The following is a 22,538-nucleotide window of genomic DNA, read 5'->3' on the forward strand; positions in this document are numbered from 1 at the left end:
GCCATTTTCAATCATGACTAACATTCCCCTTTCCCCTCCAACTAAGCGTTAAGCTTGTGCTAGGAGTGGGTACAACAATAGTGCAACGGGTGGGGTTTGAACCGCTGACCTTTCGGATTTCAGTCCGCTCCTATAACCGTTGAGCTATTGAGGCTTATTTATTTTTAATCCATTAAGGTTTTCTACAATTTTTTTTAAATATCACTCAATTAAGCAGCAATGTAGAACCAACCAATGTCAAATGAGCTCGGTGGCTATCATTCAGTAAGACGTTAAGTAAAGAAATTGTTATAATGGACACGTTTTGGCTCCATGTTTTGGCGTAAGCTCCGAGCTATATGGGTTTATGAGGAAGGTGTCCTTAAGGCGTCCAGGCATATACGTGAAGAAAATATCTCTGAAAAGAAGAAAAAGATATTGAGATTCAAAAATTTATAGGTGGGCATTGGGAATGATATTCTTTGCACAGAACACTTACGGTTGCGTCGTTAGATTCCGTTCACACGGCATTCATCACACTTCACACTAATATTATAAAGGTGAAAGTTTGTGTGTATGTGTGTGTGTTTGTTACTCCTTCACGCAAAAACTACTTGACGGATTTAGCTGAAATTTGGAATGGAGATAGATATTATCCTGGATTAGCACATAGGCTACTTTTTATCCCGGAAAATCAAAGAGTTCCCACGGGATTTTGAAAAACCTAAATCCACGCGGACGAAGTCGCGGGCAGCAGACAGCGGGTACTAGACATATTTTTTGCAGGACAAATCTTATCGAATTACCTACCTAACTACATACACACATTGAGTATGAAACCGTTTACACGATTAAAACATTTTTGCAGTAGAAACGACATTTGAATGGTTCTTCAATGAATGCGCCACTACGTGTTCGGTAAGATTTATCCTGCAAAAAAGAGTGCAGCAGTTCTAATGCCGGGGGACAGGTTTTAAGTTTTAATAGTTGCATCCTTAAACGGTTTGCCGACGCATTTCAATGCAATAGCGAAACTATTATTAGATACACCTAGTAGGTACGCGAAAAACGAATAGGTACCTAATCTAATCTGAACATGAGGCATAAGTAGGTAAAAAAAAAAAGCAGATGTCAGCCAGGCTTGTGTATTGAATCCTCTATGAGCTGCACTCGATTGCATATTGACGCATTTCGTATAGGTAATACGTTAGCGAAACATTAACGTATTTTTCGCCAAAGCCATGTTGCACTAACACACAAGTGTATAAGTCTGATAGTGTGATAGGACGACAATCCGACACGACCGGAGAGAAGACACGTTGCAGGTCCGACGGCATTTAAATGTACTGGCTGAGATAATAGTGTCACAACTAGCGCATCTAATACTCAAGATGGCTCTAATCTCACGCGCTATAATATAATTATTGTAGACGTTCTCATTTACCTAAAGTTATTATAATTTCAAACAGTTGCAGAAGATAAATAATAATAATAATAATTTTTATTTCAGGCAATATAAGTCACAAGACAACCCATAACAAACAAAAAGAAAAAACACAAAATAATATACAGCATAATGTAGATATACATAGTATAAACTAATCTAAATAAAGCTGTTGTTGTCGCACCGATGCAGGTTTGACCAATTTTTAGAAAAAGGATAAATTGAAATAACTTACAAAAATGCTTTAGGACTAGGATATGCATCATATTTTGTCGTCGGCCACCACATTCTAGTTTGATTCAATTGCTTTAGTCTGTTTCTCGAAACGAAATCTTCTAACAGTATCTCGAACTGAAAATATTTTAGTTTACTCTTTATAAAATAGGTAAGTACACAGCTAGCTAATGCCTGGTATGCGTTGCAATGCCTTTTGTTTAGTGCGCCACTATTGTTACAAAGTTTCATCGCAATCGGATGAAAGGTAAAAGAGTAAAGATAACATACCTACGGGTCAAAGATACTTACATACATAAATTCATTTTTACCCAATTGCACCTTGAGGGTAACGTTTTCGAGTGAAGGTAGTAGTACACAATCGTGTGTAAGTACGTAAATGAAGATAAATCAAATTAAATGTATATCATTGCGCAGCTTACCAACGTTTGTATAAGCTTTCTATGGGACCAAGTGATATGTTTTAACTGTTTAAGTGTAAATGGTATTCTATAGGCTCGTGCTCTAAAATCAATGTGCTTGAGATCTAGCCATCTACGTTGACTTTGATATAGTAATTTTTCTGGAACAAAAGTACTTCAATAAAACTAGATGTCTATGTAAGTTCACTAACAGCGTCCGAGTACCTATAGCTCATGGTAATAAGTACCCATACTTTCACACGACACGGTAAAGTACGTTTTTTTTTGGCAACAGGCAAGAAACATGAATAATTCTATACTCAGTGTTTGAACCACTACCTCCGAGCCACTACGAATTCGGTAAGATTTACCCTGCAAAAAAACTTGCGGTGTTATTGCCGTGTGTGCCGTGTGAACGGGCTACGGGATATGCGTATGTTTGCCGTTGCTAAGTGACCACAATTTCCGGTCAAATGTATTATCTCAATACGCTGGTCAAACGTGTATTTACGGGGGTCTGCATCGTTGATTACGATCATTGATCAACCTAGGATCAATTCTTTTCTATACTAAACTAGCGACCGCTTGCGGTATCACTCTCGTTGAAAATATTTGACCTTGTTTCTTGTCTTCTCCATTATAAAAGGAACCTATGTGCAAATCTAGATCCAAGGGTTTGGGCTAGGTGTTGATGAGTCATTAGTTAGTGTCAGGACTTTTCTTTTTTAGGTTTCCGTACCCGAAGGGTGCCCACGAGACCCTCTGTGCTATATTACTAAGCTTCGCTGAGCGTCCGTCCGTCCGACCATCCGTCTGTCGCTGCATCTCGTGAACCGTAATGGTTGGTAAGTGAAATTTTCACAGAATGTGTAAGTAAGTATTTATATTGCTGCTATAACCAAAAATGTCAAAATGGTCGCCACAAAAAATTGTTATTTCTGTACAATCAGGTACGGAACACTTCGCGTGTGACTCTCACTTGGCCAATTTTTATTATTAGTATATTCACTTACTAGTATCTTGCGGTGTTAGTTTGCCCTTTATTCGTTTTCTGACCCATTCTTGAAGATTCCTCAAAAGATTGGCTTGTGGTAAATGTGGTATTAGAAGTGGCGTATCAGATAACTCCGCCAAAAATGCCTGCAAATAATAATAGGTAGCTGATACCTTTATTGTGAATGGACTAAGTGCCCGGGAGGGCCAGACCTACGTTATTTTATAAAAGCGAAAGTTTCTCTAAATTGTCCCCCAAACAGAGAGGAACGATCAGCGACTATGAAATTTGGTTCATGGTGGCTTTGGCAGATAACAGGTAACAAAGGCATCTTTCGTCAAAGTATACCTAAAGTCAAATTTTTCTATATATTTTGAGCATTGAGGTATAACACCTCTAGACTCTAGAGTACACAGTGATTTTATTTGCACGCCATTGGTATATTTATACCAGCTCTCCTGAAAATAATTAAATCCCTATATACCTACAGCTTATAAGTTAGTATAAACTATAACAGATAAGAAAAGAAAATACTTTACCGCAAGTAAATCTTTCAATTTTAAACCTGATGGTGATATAGTTGGCGTTGAAAGCTGAGGCTGCAAAAAGACGTCATGAAAATGCGAGTAGGTAAGTATGTAGCCAGTAGGCACACTTGGGTTTTTTAAAAAGTGTATTAAATATACACATCATCATCAACCCATCACCGTCCCACTACTGAGCATAGGTCTCTCCCCAAAATGAGAAGGCTGTTTTAGGCTATAGGCCACCACACTGGACAAGTGCGGATTGGCAAAGAAGATTAAAATATACTAGGTAAGAAGATAAGCTCGCGACTGGCAGCTAAAGGCACAAGATTTGACAGTTCTAAATTAAATTAGGTTTGTCTGTCCTTTTCTTATTACATTAGTAAGGAATAGGTGCGAATACTCTAATTTTTTTTGCGCTCAGAATCGGTACTAGAAGTTCTCGTCTCATCCACTTCCATTTCTATGCAATAAATACTTATTACCTACTTAACTTAATAATGGTTACTCGTAAGTATAAAATTAACTTTCTAAAAAGTAACAATTTCACTGTCCATGAAATATTTTTTTTATGTTAGTGATTAAGCAGCTACCTATTCTTATTGTAATAAATAAATACCGTGGGCTCAGAAGACATTAAACATTCCTTAACCGTGTCCTTAATGAAGTCTTCTAAAGGATCGAGCTGGAATATCTTTGCGTTGTCAATCCAAAAGGGCCCGTGTCTGTTCGGAGGATGGAAATATCTTTCTTTGGCTTTTCCTTCGTGATGCATGTCATAAAGATGGCCACATTTGCATCTCGATTGTTCTAGATATTCCATTACTGGGCCTTCCCTGTAAGGTTAGAAGTAGATACATTATACTTAGGAAAATTAGGTCTAGTGTATCGTGCTCGGCAGCGATTAAATAATATTATCATCCATACTTAAAAAGCGATTAGCGAGTGTGTCTGTCTGCTAGCTTTTCACGTCCCGTTCGTTTAATCGATTTTGATTTTGACGAAATCTGGTAGGTATTTGGTACTCTACCTAGAGTTCCTACCTACCAAAGAGAGAGAGAGAGCGTGTAGTAATCTTTACGTAGAGTTCTCAGCCTCACGGGGTTTTAAAAACCTAAATCCACGTGAATGAAGTCGCGAGCATCATCTATTTGGTACAGAAATACGAATAGCTTGCATCTCGTATACCACAAGGTCGACAGAAGACATGTAATGAGACGCAAGGAGCCGCTGGATTCAGGCGGCGCAAAACCGTGGTCTATGAAAGATCCTGCAAGAGACCTGTCTTGCAGTAGAGGCCTATTCGAAGGCAATGAGCTAGTGGCCAAGTACAGCTAGATAATTTAAGAAGATCTGTACCATCTAGTTAAGCAATCACAAGTGGCATCACATATTTGTTTGACGGCTCGTGGGAACTTCCAATAACCAAGTATCGTTGTGATAATTTCTCCGTTGAATAAAGAAACTCCTCCATTTATTGGTATGTAACCCGTTGATAGAACAGCAACGTCTAAAAATTTAAATTAAAACACATTTCAAAGTGAACCTGCAAAATATAGACAAGTACGCTGGTGTACCATACAAAATGACAATTATTTTTAGTGCCAGCTATTCGAAGCGCTAGCGTAGGTAGTAGGTAGGTAGGTACCTACTGGGAATTAAAATTGATACTTTGGGTCAAATAGTCTTCGTGTTGAAACCATGTTGACAAATGTCTCATCAGTCATCAAAACATTTAGTACCGAGTACGCTCATATGACGCTCAATGCTGCTATCAGCAGCGCTTTAAAATGGCGAAAATCTAGTTTCTTCAATAACAGGTCGGCAATCGTAGGTCTTGTAGTAGAGGTCAGATGGTGTTTTTAAGATGGGGATCAGAAATGTCCAAAGATGAAAATAGTTTCAAAAATAAACGTTTACCTACTGTTCAAAAGATATCGAGGTTGATTTCCTACAAATGCTACTCCTCCCACTTGATACTGAATGTATTTATACGGAGTCTTATATTTAGGTTTTGCTCTTTTCTTCAACATTTTCTGCTTGTTCACGAGATTAGCCATCTTGGGGTTCGTGTTGCCTGAAAAAATATTATTATTGTTATCATGATTGAAATAAACTGGCCAGCAATACTTAGATAGGTACCTACTTATAGCTGGGGCACAACAAATCTTTTATAAATACTACCTCACGTCCTCGTGTTTCTAATCAATCTTGTCATGTCAGTCGCGGGCTTCCTTGCCCTAAGTCAAATCCAAATCATGGGCTATCCTGCCCTCCGTCAAATCATTAAAACCTACCCTTGAACTGCCGAACTCTCAGTTTTAATATCAAGTCAACAATAAATCCAAACGACTAACTTCCCATTCGATGTATACAAAATCTGAACCACTTATTGCAAGTTACTTTCCACTTCACAAAAGACTAAATTATTTAAAAAAACTAAAAATTTTAATCACCAAATCAAACTCAATATAAATTTTAATCAAATGTGGGTTGTTTACAAAAAGATACCAAAGCGAAATTAAGGCAACGCGAGACACATCCCACTTCTGAATTATTGGCGTCACTCAGAAAAGCAGGTATTATTTAAATATTTTTATCGAATTATTGGAATGTCCTCTCCAAAACCAACACAAAAAAAACACAAGTTTAATGTGTAAGGTTATCCGAGAGTTTTAATCTAAACAAACTAATGCCAAAATAAATAATTTAATTAGAGCGTGATTGCTATCACAACATCTAATTATCCAGTTCACAATTCAAATACCGAAAATATGCGATATCGCTCCGAATCTCGGAAGGAGACTAAACTACAACCTTCAAAACACCCGTATTTATGCAAGTTCAATCTTGTTGGCCTCCTAGCAACAGATTGTATGACATCGAATGAGCCAAATATCGATTTTATCAATCTACCTGCATTAGATAAATTAATAATTTTATATTATTTTTGACAACTCAAATCAATTTTTAAAAATAACCTTACACCTATTGCCAATAGGATTGTATGAAAGGTAGTATGTAGTTGCACCCCGGGCCCTCCCAATAGGCTATTGGGAGGGCCCGGAGTGCAACTTTTCGTTCATAAACAAATTCTCATAACTCAACTTATTAACGAATGATTGTTTGTAAACTATTTTAATATTTTTCTTAAATAAATAAATAATATTTTTTTTGCTATCTAACCACAAAATCACGGTTTTCGGATTTTTTCCATTTTTCCGTTACTGGTGTCGATTCTAGGGCAACGGGAAGTACCTACCCTTAGTATAGGTTTTCTTGATAGACACGACAGATGGACAGACAGACAGACAACAAAGTGATTCTATAAGGGTTCCGATTTTCCTTTTGAGGTACAGAACCCTAAAAATAATTAAAAATGAAAATACTGACGCAGTGTACTAGGCGGTTCCCAAAATTTGTAATTACACACTCGTTCGCTTTGCTGTTCCTTTTTGTTTCTTTCTTTACGTTTTTCGAGCTGTTGGGTGGTGAATGGATGACTTAATATTATCACAGTACAACATAAATTAATCGTGTATACTAAGCTCATAAATTAATCAAGAGAATTAATTGGTACTTACAAATAAACGGTCTTTGCAAAGTTTCTCGTAGCTCTGCAAAATAAACATTAAAAAATTATGATTAAGTAGTGTACAGGTATATTTGTACAGGTATTTTATGTACGACGAATGTTGCTGGATATATAGTAGCGCCGTGTTCTCTACCAGGGTAGTAATAAAAACAAAAGAAATGAACACTAAAAAATATATATATTATAATTCACTATTTAAAGTTACAATTCTTGTAGACTACCACACAATACAACGGGCTAGATGCAACTAACGAATTACGCTACGTCGTGGCACGCGTAGCTTCTAAAATGATTACTCGCAGTGCCTCTACATCACACCACCCCAAATTTTTATCTTAATAAAAATTAAACAAATACAAATTTCCGCAACCTTAATTTTATTTCACAATATTCGTTCTTCATTTTTCGACAACCCTAGCAATGTTTCCGATCCGCTTACCCAACAAATCATAATTTAAACACGTCACCCAGTTAAAGTGTTCCTTTGATTCGATGCATGGTACATCTCTTAACACATTATACTTGAGATGAGGTCACTAGAACTTGAGCGGGTGGCGACGGGGTCGCTGTGGCAATACCACGTTCAATTGTTGCTATTCCCACGCCATCCAGCCTTCGTTGCACTCAACGCTTCGAATGTTGGTTACATTACATTTTACATTTACACACTATCCAATAAATTATAACAATCGTCAACCACTCTAACACTCTCAATAATAAGGTTTAGTTATGACTTCTAATAAAAAATAATACATGAATAAAATAAAAAATAATATATGCGGATCGGGGCCATTTTACAATACTTATTTCGTAATGCTTATTGCTTAATTGCTAGTTGATACTCAAATTATTCTACTGATACCTAACGGGCGTTTTGCTGACTCTCCCACTCCGAGTAGTACGGATTGTATGAGTCGGCAAAACGTCATCGTCACTAAATCTACATTTTTTCTTACATGACGTTTCACCCGGCGTTTGTCGTGGATTTTCGATATCCAGGACAAAAGCCGGTTTCAACCTGTCAATAGAAATAAGGGCCTGTCTATTGGGTAACTGTACTAAGTATGCTTTTTCCAACCGCTTTATGACGTCATAGGGACCGTCATACGGTGGTTGTAGACACTTACGCATTACATCGTTTCTAACAAAAACTTTTTTACAGTCTTTTAAAGCAGGGTGCACAAAAATAGTTCGAGAGTCTCTCTGTGTCTCGGGTTTCGGTCTTAAATTACTAATTACCTGTTTCAACTGCTTTAGGTACTCCTCACCGTCCGTTATCTTACTATCCGATGGTTCGAAAAATTCTCCAGGGAGCCTCAGAGTTCGCCCGAAGGTTAATTCCGCGGCACTTACCCCTGTGTCACTGCGTGGTGCTGCACGCAGTCCCATCATAATGGTGTGCATTTCCTCAACCCATGACCTATTGTCCTTTAATCTCGCCATTAAGGCGGTCTTAAAACTACGATGCCATCGTTCGATCGCGCCATTACTCTGTGGATGATACGGTGTCGTCCTGAACTTATGAACCCCTAAATATTTCATTAACTGTCTAAAGAGACTGCTTTCAAACTGCTTTCCCTGATCTGAGCTCAAATTAATAAAACACCCATGTCTAGTAATCCATCCTTCATACACGAGTTTGGCTACTGTCTTCGCACAAATATCTTTAATTGGAAATGCTTCCGGCCAACCCGTTTCTCTATCTATCATTGTAAGACAATACCTGTAGCCTTCCTCTGAAATAGTGAATGGACCTGTAATGTCAATGTGTAAATGACACATTCTATCTACTTTTGCAAATTGCCCTAAAGGTGACATAGTGTGTCTGTGAACCTTTGCTTTTTGACACTCTATGCACGACCTAGCCCAAATACCTATGTCTTTATTCATCCCAGGCCAAAAATAATTATTAGTTACCATTTTCCTTGTTGTTCTAATGCCTGGATGGCTGAGGTTATGTATTGTTTCGTATGCGATACGCCTAAACTGTTCTGGTAAGTAAGGCCTAGCCTTATCGCCTCGCAAGTTACAAACAATCGGTTTATTTACACTCGGCAAGTCAATTTTTATTAGTCTCGTATTACCGTTTTTTGTTCCTAGCAATTCTGTGAGCTCTTTGTCGTTCGCTTGCGCAATAGCCACTTCTGTGAAGTCAAGTACTGACGGGCACGAAATTGTTTCAACGCGCGATAACGCGTCCGCGGGCGCGTTCTCTTCGCCTTTTGTATAGCGTATATCCGTCGTGAACTCACTAATAAATAATAACTGACGGGTCCTTCGCGGCGTTTCTTTACTACTACTTAGCTTTTTAAACGCAAACGTTAACGGCTTATGATCTGTATACAAAACGAGATCTCTACCTTCGAACATGTTCCTAAAATATTGCACTGACAAATAAAGCGAAAGTAACTCCCTGTCGTAGGTACTGTACTTTTGTTGCGTGTCAGTCAATTTTTTCGAAAAATAACCTAACGGAACCCATTCGTTATTTACTCTTTGTTGCAATGTGCCTCCAACGCAAGTATTTGACGCGTCTGCCATTATAGCAAGCACTTGACCTGTTATCGGATACGCTAACAAAGCAGCGTTCTGTAAATTCAACTTGCATTGTTCGAAAGCTTGAACAGCACTTTCTGTCCACACTATACTACTTTTGTCACGTTTCTTTGCTCCGTGAAGATACTTATTTAATTCAGCTTGATATTCGGCTGCCTGACGCAAATGACTTCTATAGAAATTTACCATGCCCAGAAATCTACGAAGTTCCTCTACCGTTTTCGGTCTGGGAAAGTCTACAATGGCTTGGACCTTGCTTGGCAACGGTCTTAAGCCACTGGCTGACACCTCATGACCCAAAAACTCAACTTTATCCTGCGAAAACGCACACTTTGCTAAATTAATAGTTAACCCAACTTGTTGTAGTCTTTCAAAAACGGCCTCTAAATGTTTTTCGTGGAGCGAACTATTTTCGCTAGCTATTATTAAATCGTCTAAATATGAAAAAACAAATTCGGTTTTATAATTCACGCTATCTGTGTTATTTTGCTGAAAATTTGCCTCTAAATCCTGTAAAACATAATTATTCATGAAACGTTGAAAAGTCTGTGCTGCGTTTCTTAAACCGAAAGACATACATGGCCATTCAAATAAACCAAAAGGTGTAATGATTGCTGTTTTCTCCACGTCATCCTCTGCTATCGGAATAAAATGATACGCTCGGTTAATATCAATCCTGCTAAATACTTTCTTATCGGCTAAAATAAACGTAAAATCCTTTATGTGAGGAATTGGGTATCTATCAGGCTTCGTAATTGCATTCAGCGCTCTATAGTCTCCACACGGCCTTATATTACCATCTTTTTTAGGTACAACGTGTAGAGGACTCGCCCACGCACTCTTTGACGGGCGGCAAATACCCATTTCCTGCATAAGGCGAAATTCTTCTCTTACCTTTTTAAATCGGTCCGGCGGCAGCGGCCTTGGGCGCGCATGCACCGGAGGTCCTGAAGTCTCGATGTGGTGTCTTACGCTGTGACGTGGTGGTTCTTTGAACGTCGCTGGCTTAGTTAATTCCGGGAACCTACTTAGAAGAGAATAACATGGATGCGATTCGGCTATAGTAAAAATAGATGAATGCTCCGAGTTTACTATAGTGGAAATTACATACATGTTAGTCTCTTGATCTAACAATCGTCTGTTTCTTAAGTCTACTAACAAATTATACTTAGCTAAAAAATCCGCTCCTAAAATGGGTTGTTTAACGTCGGCTATTACAAAAGTCCACTTAAACGCACGACGCAATCTTAAATTTAACACTAGAGTCTTTGTTCCGAAAGTCTGTATTTCACTACCATTCGCGGCATAAAGTTTGTATTTATTATTCATTGCACTGTCACACACTGATTTATAACTTTTAGGCAACACTGAAATGTTCGCACCTGTGTCTATTAAATAGCGTATGCCATTGTCCTTATCCGTAATACATAAACGGTGGTTCCCTAAATCGACGCAGGTACCCACCGGTTCCACCTGCATCTTCACTAGTTTTCCTGCTTATTCCAGGTGCACGGCTGTTCGCAGCGATTAGCTCTCTGCCTGTATTTAAAATGATGCACGCAGAGCCAGTCCGGGCTATCCGGGGTACGTCTGGACCTGCTGTCCTCTCGTCCTCGGGAACGCGAACGACCACGGAACCTTCCGCGACCTCGCCTGCCTCGCCAACTGTCTCTGGACCTGTCCAGCTGGTCCAACTTCGCATGGATCCTGGCTATTTCAGCTGCCATCGACGAATTTCCGGGTACCGTCTCCTTTGCTGCCACTTCTGCTACTGGTTGGGACTTCAGAGTTTCCATTACTTTGTCAGCAATCACGGCTAGTCTGTCTAGATCTTTAGCTTCTGTCGCAGCCAGAACGCCTCGTGCTGCTGCTGGTAGCAGATTCTGCCATAATACACTTAGGGTATCATTACTAATTTTACCCCTGGCCAGATCCTGCATTTTCCGGAGGAGGTGGCTGGGTTTCTGATCACCCAGTTCCATCTCCCCGATGAGCTTCTGTATTTGGCGGTTCTCCGACTCTTCATATATGTTCAGCAACCTTTCTTTAAGTACCTCGTACTTACGCACCTCCGGAGGATTGATCAGGATGTCTGTCACTTGTTGTATGACATCCTTACCCAGCTTGGATACCACTATATTATACTTGGATGCGTCTCCTTGTTTTTGTGGTGCCAGTATTGCTTCCAGCTGGATAAACCAGACCCTAGGTTGGTCGGTCCAAAACTCCGAGATCTTCGACGTGATAGATATCGACGCTAAATACGTGTCTTCATCCTTCACTACTGTCGTAGGTTGCGCCATTTTTAAAGTTTTTTAGTTTTTCACTTCCTTACACGTGTTAATTTGAGTTGCCCTAGCTTACGTTATGTTACTTTATTTCAATAAAATTAACACGCGCTACCCTGGTAGTTCAAAGTCTGAGTCACCAATGTACAGGTATATTTGTACAGGTATTTTATGTACGACGAATGTTGCTGGATATATAGTAGCGCCGTGTTCTCTACCAGGGTAGTAATAAAAACAAAAGAAATGAACACTAAAAAATATATATATTATAATTCACTATTTAAAGTTACAATTCTTGTAGACTACCACACAATACAACGGGCTAGATGCAACTAACGAATTACGCTACGTCGTGGCACGCGTAGCTTCTAAAATGATTACTCGCAGTGCCTCTACAAGTAGGTACCTACTTACCTAAGTAATATATATGTACCTAGGTATCCTATTACAGAAACGCGAGATATATACCTACTATCGAAGTTTGGCATTCAAGAAGTAGGTAACCTACATAACTACCCAAAAACTTCAATAGATACATAGAAGTCTTTGTAAGTAGGTAGTTAGGTACCTCCCTAAACGAATAACTTTGTGGGATGCACGAAGCAGTAACGGGCCTCTAACTTTTTGGAGTTAATTAGGTACTAGGTAGGTACTTTTATTACGGATTTTAGGCATCGGCTGTACCTAAGTTATTAAATATCACTTAGGTAAACACTCTAATGACCTGCATGCATTAGGTATAGGGATACCTACTGCATAATATTCTCAAAGGTGTGCGACTTGTGAGGTATGCAAATCCGCATTTAGCCAGCGTAATGTGAAATCCTTCTCATTCTGAGAGGATTGGTAGGGGTACCCATGTACATTAATTAATAGGTCAGAATTTGATACCTCTAGCCTCTAGGCTACTGAGAAAAAGGGTCTTAACTTCTGACAGACAGTCGGACAACGAAGTGATAGTAGTTAAGAGTTCCTTTTTCTTTTTGAGGAATGGAACCTTAAAAAATAAATGCTCACCTCGGTGCTGCGAAGTCTAACTTTATATCCAAGAGGCAGGGGCTTTTCAGGCGGTTTCTTGTTTGAATGCGTACTATAGCATTTAACGTAATTTTTTTGTAAATATTCGCCATAACGAGTATTTGGTTGGGTATTTTTCCGAGGTTCTACGATATTGTAACAAAATGGCATTTATTTTTATTAAATATTACATACCTAGATAACTATTTGCTTAATTGATTAAATAAAAATTCATAAGTAGGTACTTTTCTCAGGGATGACTGCCGGTACCCGTGGTGTATATGTTAACTTTTCAAGGCTTTCAATACACTCCGCTAAATCCACAAATACTAAACATGACATCAAAATCATTGCGTTCATATCGTATACTGAAATATAAAGAAAATCCGGTCAAGTGCATGTTTGACTTGCGCACGAAGGGTTCCGTATAGCTACCATGGTTCAAGAAACAATACTTTTAAGGTTCTTTGTGATTCAGGGTTTTTAAATTTTCCTTTATGTTATAAGACACCTATTGCTACCTGCATTTCAGGGCAGGTTTAAAACTTTAAACCTCTAAAACTCCTCGTCTATGGCATCTACTTACAACTACTTCCTACTTATTTTGTTAAACATCTGTACCTAACCGTTTCAGATGCACAATACTTCGAGAAGTGCCTGCTTCACATAATAATATGGTGTAGTTTAGACCTACCCCGGCGTACACGGCCGCAGGGTCGGATGCGCCGAACGCCTCTCGCGACGCCTCCAGACAGCATCGCGTCGCGTCGCATTTTTCCTTGTGCTATGACCTACCTACTTGCCAAACTTTATGATTCTAGGTCAATGAGAGAACCCTACAGGTTTCCTTGACAGGACAGATAGACAGACGGACAGGCAGATAATAAAGTGATTCTATAAGGGTTCCGTTTTTCCTTCAGGTAACGAACCCTAAAATTATAAATAAAATAGGTATTACCAGGGCGCAATTCACTCGGAGGTTTTTTATAGTAAGCTGTGTAAAGGTTCCATATGAACACGCCAGGATCTTCAACAGAATCTGCCATCGCCTTCATTAATATTTTCTTTGGAATTTTTAACGTAATTCCTAGATCAGATAGGGATTTGCGTATTCTGGCCGGCAAGTCTTCGAGCAAGTCTTGGTGAATATTTGCTTTTAGATTGCTGAGAACTTCCATCTGGCTGCTGGAAAGCTCGCAATACCAAGGTGGTCCGACTTCCCGGTTTAACCTTTTCACTTTTCGTTTTTCTTTTAATGCAGAAAATACAATTGCAAGTAAGTATCTTAACTTCCACTAATGAGTCTATCTCCTTGGGAAGGTAAGGCCTATTAGTGGTATTATGACTAACTATAGACGGGCAAATCTAATACTTACCTATTCGTCAAAAAAGATATTACTGGAAATGTAAGTAAATGATTAAATATACTTTATTCCTAGGAAATGTGTTAATACCTAAAACCAACATTATATGTAGGTACACAATATTTCCTAAACAGCAATCGGGATAAATCTAAGTAGGTGTAACCATGCGGACGAAGTCGCGGGCATCCTCTAGTAATACATTACATTAGGCAAAGTACCTGCCCAGTAGGTACAGCAGCAGCCCGATCTAACTTTAGTAGAAAGATAACTAGGTACATAGTGGGTCCTACATTGACTTAAACTGTGTGGTGGTAATATGATATCTTTATTTCCAGTCTTCAGTCCACTAGATATCCTTACCATATGACCAACCTCCTTATGAATTCTCATTGGTTAAATAGATTTTTAGGTAAACTATTATTGAAGTCTACTGTAACGCCACGCCGCCTCAGCCAATCGCAACGCGCCAACGCCAACCAGACTATCCGAGTCAAGCCAAGCTGGCCAATCACCGCCTGTTACAGCCGATAACCGCCAAGACGGCCAATCATAGCCTACTGCCGCCATGACAGCCAATCAACGCCAGCGCCATTGACAGCCGAACGCAACTCCGCCACCACTGCCGAATCCCTTCGGTGGGGATAACGCCATATAAAGCTATGCGAGCTCATTTTTAGGATTATTGTTCTATCGTACGCATTGTAAGCTGAAACTATGTCCATTTGTGTAAACAAGTGTAAATTATATAAATAGTAACAAAGTAACAATAGTAATAAAGCAATGAGTGATTTGTATTAGTGTGTTTAGTGAAGTGATATAATAAATTTGGGCGATTATACTGATTTGCTCCTTTTATTTAAACCCACTGTTTCATCTCAGAAGTGGGATTAATAAAGAAAGTTATGATGCATAATCGCGCCAATTAACGAGTCGGCAAAGACATGCCATCTACTTTGTTCATCCGCAAGGATGAAACGAATCATCGTGTAAAAATCAAGCGACAATGAAGATCGTCCACTTCTGGGGCCCGGAAGGTCCTTAGAAGAGTTTTGAACCGGAGGTACATTCATCTGCAGCGTGCATGGTTTCTACGCCCGATGGCAACCTACCCTCAACTTCTACGCGTAATAACTGAGGTATGATCCATCCATTATTCCATTTCAAATAATCCCGTTTTTAATGATATTGATGCATAGTGTAATGAGGTTGATCGTGTTTGTAACCTCTACTGATGAGATGACCGTGAAAGGTTAATATTGCTAACACCCTGTTTGAGGTTATGAAATTAGTATTAGAGCACGCGGGTTATGATAGGTGGTCATTATACGCTCGCGGATAGTGAATGGTTTGAGTGATAGCTGAAGATAAATATAACTATAATTTGTGGCATATCTGACCGTCAAATAAAGGTTTAGGTTTAAAGATGTTTAATTCTCATAAAAACAAAAAAGTCATTTACATAAGAACTTAATTCTAAGAAAATAAAGTTTACAATATTCGCCATTTAATTAAGTACTCATTCAGCGCATTTGTTGAAGTAATTCGCATTACTCATAGTGTGAGCAGCTAATTCAGTTTTAAATGGATTGAATGAGTGTACATTTTTTTTATGTGTGCAGGTATTTTGATGTACAGTTTAGCTCCTTCATAGGTAAGGGTTTTTCTGCCATAAATTGTTCTAGTTTTGGGTAAGGCAAGGTAACTAGCTCGACGAGTTTTAGTTTTAATTTTTGTAAATGTGATATTTGTGTGTATTGTTTTATTTATAGTTTTCCTAACAAAAATACACGTATTGTATATATATAACTGATAAAATAATGGCGGTGAATACTAATGCTAAAATTGCAACCGATTGATTTAGTCAACTTTTTATCGAATCAGGTAAAAACCCGCTCAACCATCCACTTTTCACGTTGCATCTCGCCGAGATACCCGCAATTTGAATTCGCAGTTTAATTCTAGAAAACGTACTTAGTGGGTTAGTAGTAGTGCTTTCCAGTATGTGGAAATTATGACCAAGTGCTACCGGTGCGAAAAAGTTAACAAGTAATTCAATAAGTTAAATAATAAAAAATAAAAACTCCCGACTGCAGTTTGCGCTGCATATTTTTCGGCTCTTACATTAAATCGTATAAAATCCACCACATTGATTGTTTAAAGAATTTTATATATCCATTGACACACACGCCATCAAGACGAATGACGTATCATTTATCAAAATCGGTTAAAATTGTTGAGTGGTTATGAACTGACACAAATACATACCTACTGATCAGGAATTAATTAAAAAAAAAGATCTAGTATATCGGATGGTAACAATAGTTCTCAGACTACCCGCAAATTTCAACCAGAAGTTTTCAAGAAACAAGCTTTGACGCTATTAGTGTTTTTATTTGCACAAGGCTCAGTTATAGTATAAGGTTCTATAAACCTTTAAGGTTATTTTTTTCGCGTCGTCGGTGATATTCCCGCTGCAGTCATACAGACAACACGGGGTAGGTACGTGTGTGGGGGTATAGCATGGCGATCGCAATTTGAATGTAAAATCGAATTGTTTTATGATGTTCACTTTTGAGTTTCTTGTGAAATTGATTTTCATGTGGTTATATGATTGTTATGTAATATGAATATAGATCTTCATAATTGGGGCAGACGTACTTTATAAATCGACTGGGAGCTACTTGTAGTCAAACAATAATATTGTGTTTATCTTTCTTTTCTCGGAATTTTTGGTGAGTTCGTGAAGTGCAAACGTCATCGCCTACGATGGTCACCACTGATGCTTTGCTGTGTGCTGTGTGCCTGATGCCGAGCGCGTCACTGCGAGGCACCACATCGTGGCGCGCTAACGATGCAGGGTTGCAGCCAATGGGTATCTATAAGCCGCCGCATTGTTGCCTATTTGGGGTGACATAAGCGCTGTTAAGCGTTTATGCTGTATGGTATGACTGTTCTTTTATTTTTACTAAAAGTTAGTGTTTATGAAGTCTGTACGTGTTGTAACTTGTAGTTTAAATCACATTCTTTGAATGATTGAGAGCATAGTAAGTAGATCTTACTCACGGCTTTGGAACTGTCTCGTATAATATACAAGCCAGTGGCACAGCGTATGAGTAAATACAAATAGGTAGTGTAATGTAGGCAGAATTGGGCACTTGGAGGAAACGTAATAATAACTATTACCAGTTAGATATCCTTATGATTTTGATAATGCTTTTGTCATTTTAGAAAAAAAGTAGTGCTTGTAGGCAGCATGTATGTTACGTACTTTTGCCAACAAGCTTTCAATCGAGTCAATTTCATCATTCTACCTTAAGATTGTCGGTCCAATCATAATGTAAGTAGAAAGTTCAAGTGGCACTTTTAATTATAACCATGATATAGCTTTGTGCCGTTCATTGTTAGTCAGGTGGACCGGAAGTACCGTAAGAATTTTCACTAAGCCGACTAGACTGACGTTTTACATAATATCTTGAGTTCAGTTGGTGTTAGTATGCCTGCCTGGTTATGTAGCTTACATAGTAGGGAATAGGAATGGAATAGAAAACTGTTATTTGACTGATGATCCTGTATTACCTAAATTCAATCGTGAACTGTTTTCGGAATTACATAGATGCCGAAGTGAAGACAGTAGCCAAGTCTTACTTTCTGCAGCCAAGTCTTACTTTCTGCAGCCAAGTCTTACTTTCTGCAGCCAAGTCTTACTTTCTGCAGCCAAGTCTTACTTTCTGCAGCCAAGTCTTACTTTCGGTAGCCAAGTCTTACTTTCGGTAGCCAAGTTTTACTTTCGGTAGCCAAGTTTTACTTTCGGTAGCCAAGTTTTACTTTCGGTAGCCAAGTTTTACTTTCGGTAGCCAAGTTTTACTTTCGGTAGCCAAGTTTTACTTTCGGTAGCCAAGTTTTACTTTCGGTAGCCAAGGTTTACTTTCGGTAGCCAAGTTTTACTTTCAATAGCCAAGTTTTACTTTCGGTAGCCAATTTTTACTTTCGAAAGCCAAGTTTTACTTTCGATAGGAGTACTTTCATCTCGTTGCTCGTTGAGAGATCTCCCTGCAAGGATTTAAGTGAGATTCCTTTTCAAGTCAGAGTAATAGCATTCACAGCTTCACGAGAAGCTATTTACAAGCTATTTTCCTTTCTACAAGCCAGTCTGTTGACGGTTTTTCTTTCAAAAATGTCTCTAAGTAAAACGTGGAAAAACAGTACAACTGAAAACGATAATAATTTATAAATTAAATAATGTTATTTTGTTTCGTCTTGGTTTTAAAGTAGATAAGATTGCAGTTTAGATCACAGACCAATGGCATTGGATTAGAATTTTGTAGAGTTCATACTGACCACATTTTGTAAAACCATTTTGTAAGACAGCGAAAGGATATCGCTCATCAGTAGTGTAGGTACAATTTGATTATTACAGATGCTTTTGCAAAATTTGTTATTAGCCGAAAACGATCAGTTTCGTAGAATATTATACATAATTTGCCTTATTTAGACATCCTAGTAAACTTATAAAGTGAGCATAAGAATGCTTTTACTAGTAGACATTTTAGAGTTTCCGAGTGTCGACTGATTAATAGTTAGGTATGTTTTGACCTCCATGATACTACCACGAGTCAAGTGCCTAGTCAAGCCAATCCAAGCACTAACCAGACCATGTTAAACGCGTTGTGCCACAGGTCCTAGCGAAACTGCGAATAAAATGATTGGACAAACTGTTAACTGATATTATTTGGACTACTGACAATACTCTCAATGAATGTGATATCCATAATTTGGTATTTACCTTGGTCACGATGCCATGTTACTATTAATGTAAAATTAGCGAACTCGGGATGGTTATGCGTAACAAGGCAAATGCTCGGTAAAGGATAGCAAGCGATAGGATAAAGCTAACTAGATAATGTAACTGACAAAATTAATATTTCATTTAATTATAACAAAGGAATTTAGTTATTTAGTGGCAAGTTCCCACAAGCATTGCGATAGAAGTAAACACTGATAGCATTTACTCAGGTTCATTTTCGTAACCAAGCTGGTAGGCATTAAGAGAACTCGAAGTGTTAAGGGGTTTCGAGGCTACGAAGCTTGTACATGCCTGAGCAGACTCTTTAAAGCCATATCACAGCGCCTACGGCTCTTATATCCAACAGTGCTAACTGTTCCGATAAATAACTTGAAACCGAAGACCTTGTTGAGCTATTGTCTACCAGAAAGCTAACCAAGCATTTTCCCATTGCGGGAGCAATTCATTGTTTCAGGACGGCCGAATGTAACGCCACGCCGCCTCAGCCAATCGCAACGCGCCAACGCCAACCAGACTATCCGAGTCAAGCCAAGCTGGCCAATCACCGCCTGTTACAGCCGATAACCGCCAAGACGGCCAATCATAGCCTACTGCCGCCATGACAGCCAATCAACGCCAGCGCCATTGACAGCCGAACGCAACTCCGCCACCACTGCCGAATCCCTTCGGTGGGGATAACGCCATATAAAGCTATGCGAGCTCATTTTTAGGATTATTGTTCTATCGTACGCATTGTAAGCTGAAACTATGTCCATTTGTGTAAACAAGTGTAAATTATATAAATAGTAACAAAGTAACAATAGTAATAAAGCAATGAGTGATTTGTATTAGTGTGTTTAGTGAAGTGATATAATAAATTTGGGCGATTATACTGATTTGCTCCTTTTATTTAAACCCACTGTTTCACTACATAAACTTACGTTCACAATAATAATAATATTTTAAATCTTTCAAAAACCGAAGCCATTTGCCCACTTTCTCGTTATACGGCTTCTTATCAACATTTTCTCTCATCTCTCTTTCAAGGTAAACCCATACTGGCTCATGGTGGTCGTAGATTTTCTGCCAATGTAAAATTAAAAGATATAAAGAACTAGGGAAATAGCCAGGTAGGTACAGTCAAAAGCCGGAAGTCATTTAGTAGATACATTAATTATGGATCATATTCGCATGGAGTATGGACATGTCAGTTGTGGCGTGTTTATAGAAAAAGGTTTTGGATGTAGAACGTAGTGTTTATATATACTCTTTGGCCTATTGCATCAAATTTTGCGGAATTGCTACTTGAATTCTGAGGCCGACCTTACCTACCTATATTATATATCCATATTTATCTACTTTGTGTTAGAGACATCCCTAAAGGTGGACTCGCCATCGCAACATTCAGGATCGTGAATGGGCTACTTTAAGAATGCTAAGAGTATCTACGTGAGCCGCTCAGTTCGCAGGTGTGGATGCTGCTTAAGAATATCCTTTCTGGCAGTCAAATAGGTGAATTAATACAGATAGGTAGATACCATAGGTACTTACTTTTTTCTTTAGGAATTGTTGCAAAGTGGGTAGTTTATAGTTTACCATTTTAAAAATCACGCAAAATGTGGCTGAACCTGTAATTTAAACAATAATTTTGAATAACTTATAGGCAAACTCGAAATTTTGACATTTCCCAAGGCAATTTCCCGAATGAAGGCTAAAAATTTAAAAATGGAATAAAATATCTCTTAACTGACCAGTAACAAATGTTAAAAATAAAACATTGCTGATAAATCATACAACCTGAATAACCATAATGATTATCTTTAGCTAACCTTGCAACCTATACATGTCCCATTTTATTATTACTTAAAGGCTGCTGCTAACCTACCTGCAAATGTAACTAGTACCTACAGCATGGCCAGCTAAGCAACAAGTATGTAATCAATATGTTAGCAAAGGACAATGTATTATATACAAGTGTAAATTAAAAACTTTCAAATGGCTGAACTGAATTTCTTGGTTTATAGCTAAGAACACTATCAATCAAGCCACCTTTCAAACAAAAAAAAACTAAATTAAAATCGGCTCATTACTTTAGGAGCTACGATGCCACAGACAGACACAGAGAAACACAGATACACACATCAAACATATAATACCCCTCTTTTTGGGTCGGGGGTTAAAAATTATGTAATGATAATATATGTTTTTGATATTAAAATAAAACACTATTACTTATTAGTACTTTTAATTTGCAAAGATTTAGTTTTTTGTAAAATTTCCTTATAAGGAGGATCTATAGGGCCTTGTACTGGATCCTTATACTCATATGAACTTTGACCTTCCAACAATAGTGGATATGATGTATCAGAATCATACGCACTCAAGTCTCCACATGCATTAAATGGTACAATAAACCTATTTGGCCCAGTGAACTGATTAAAATCACAATATTTGTGATCTAAAAGTGGATTTACCATGGTAGGTGTATATCCATCTGGTGGTTTATAATTCTGGCAAATCACAAATGCCTCTATGCTTGAATTCCTTGAGCTTCTCGGTTTGGAAACTGTGACAAATTCAAAAAAAAGTTTCAGTTGTGAGTACAACAGAGTAACATCTTTCCCTCTGAATATTTTAGCTACAAAGACTCCACCGTTCTTCAATACATGTGTTGTTATGTTCAAAGCAGCAAGAAGAAGCTGTGACTGTACATATTCATCAATGTCATGAAGCCCTGTTACATCCGGTGCCCCATCACAAACAACTAGATCAGCTTTCAAACCTTCAAATTCTTTTATAATTTCATTTGCTGTGGATACTTTAGTGATGTCACCTTGTATTTGTTTCACTCCTGGCAGCGATGCCATTGCCTGCAAATCTACTGCAACTATTTTGACTTCGTCAGCATTGTCTGTATTCTGTCTTAGCTTCTTTGTCAGAACCTGACTCCAGCTCCCTGGTGCAGCACACAGATCCACTGCACGTAGTACACCATTGAATATGTCATATTCCTCATTTATCTGCAGCAGTTTAAAGGCACTTCTCGCCCGCCAACCTTCTTCCTTTGCTAATCTGTAGTATATATCTCTTTTGTCTTTTGAAGTTTTCCCCATGTTTATTGGTTTATTGTAGGTAAATTCAATTTAATTTCAATAACTTTGATTTCAATGCTTTGCAAAATGCAATCTATAGTCTCAAAACATAGTGATTACATACTCTTTGGTCTCAAAGAGTATGTACGTTATACTGACAGTTGCACATAGAGTAAAGTACTAATAGGACTTCGTCTGTGTTCACAGACCAATAACAGTAGTCTGTGTTGGTGTTAGCTGGCGGGCGTGCTCTGCCTTTTTGAA

At 38.4% G+C, this 22,538-nt stretch overlaps 2 protein-coding genes across 5 annotated transcripts; both read right to left on the reverse strand.

Moving 5' to 3' along the window:
• Positions 1–209: 209 nt before the first annotated feature.
• LOC123872449 lies at positions 210–20,978 on the reverse strand. 4 transcript variants are annotated; one of them, XM_045916727.1, is made up of 15 exons: positions 20,734–20,970; positions 20,124–20,265; positions 13,994–14,284; positions 13,281–13,403; positions 13,036–13,181; positions 7,164–7,196; positions 6,973–7,060; positions 5,504–5,656; positions 4,939–5,089; positions 4,199–4,415; positions 3,592–3,651; positions 3,072–3,198; positions 2,080–2,219; positions 1,659–1,774; positions 210–397 (listed from the first exon to the last, which is right to left on the reverse strand). In XM_045916727.1, the coding sequence occupies exons 1-15, from the start codon at positions 20,779–20,781 to the stop codon at positions 289–291; spliced, it is 1,944 nt and encodes a 647-aa protein (XP_045772683.1). In that variant the 5' UTR covers positions 20,782–20,970; the 3' UTR covers positions 210–288. The 4 variants fall into 4 exon arrangements, with proteins under 4 accessions (XP_045772683.1, XP_045772685.1, XP_045772684.1 ...); XM_045916729.1 differs by having other exon boundaries at positions 20,730–20,822; XM_045916728.1 differs by lacking the exon at positions 3,592–3,651 and having other exon boundaries at positions 20,734–20,972.
• Positions 20,979–21,402: 424 nt separating this feature from the next.
• On the reverse strand, positions 21,403–22,419 carry LOC123872458 (putative tRNA (cytidine(32)/guanosine(34)-2'-O)-methyltransferase). The gene has a single exon (XM_045916741.1). It carries the CDS (start codon positions 22,293–22,295, stop codon positions 21,411–21,413), a length of 885 nt encoding a protein of 294 aa, XP_045772697.1. The 5' UTR covers positions 22,296–22,419; the 3' UTR covers positions 21,403–21,410.
• Positions 22,420–22,538: the final 119 nt, after the last annotated feature.

Source organism: Maniola jurtina, chromosome 15 (genome assembly GCF_905333055.1).
Source record: "Maniola jurtina chromosome 15, ilManJurt1.1, whole genome shotgun sequence".
Lineage (NCBI taxonomy): Eukaryota > Metazoa > Arthropoda > Insecta > Lepidoptera > Nymphalidae > Maniola > Maniola jurtina.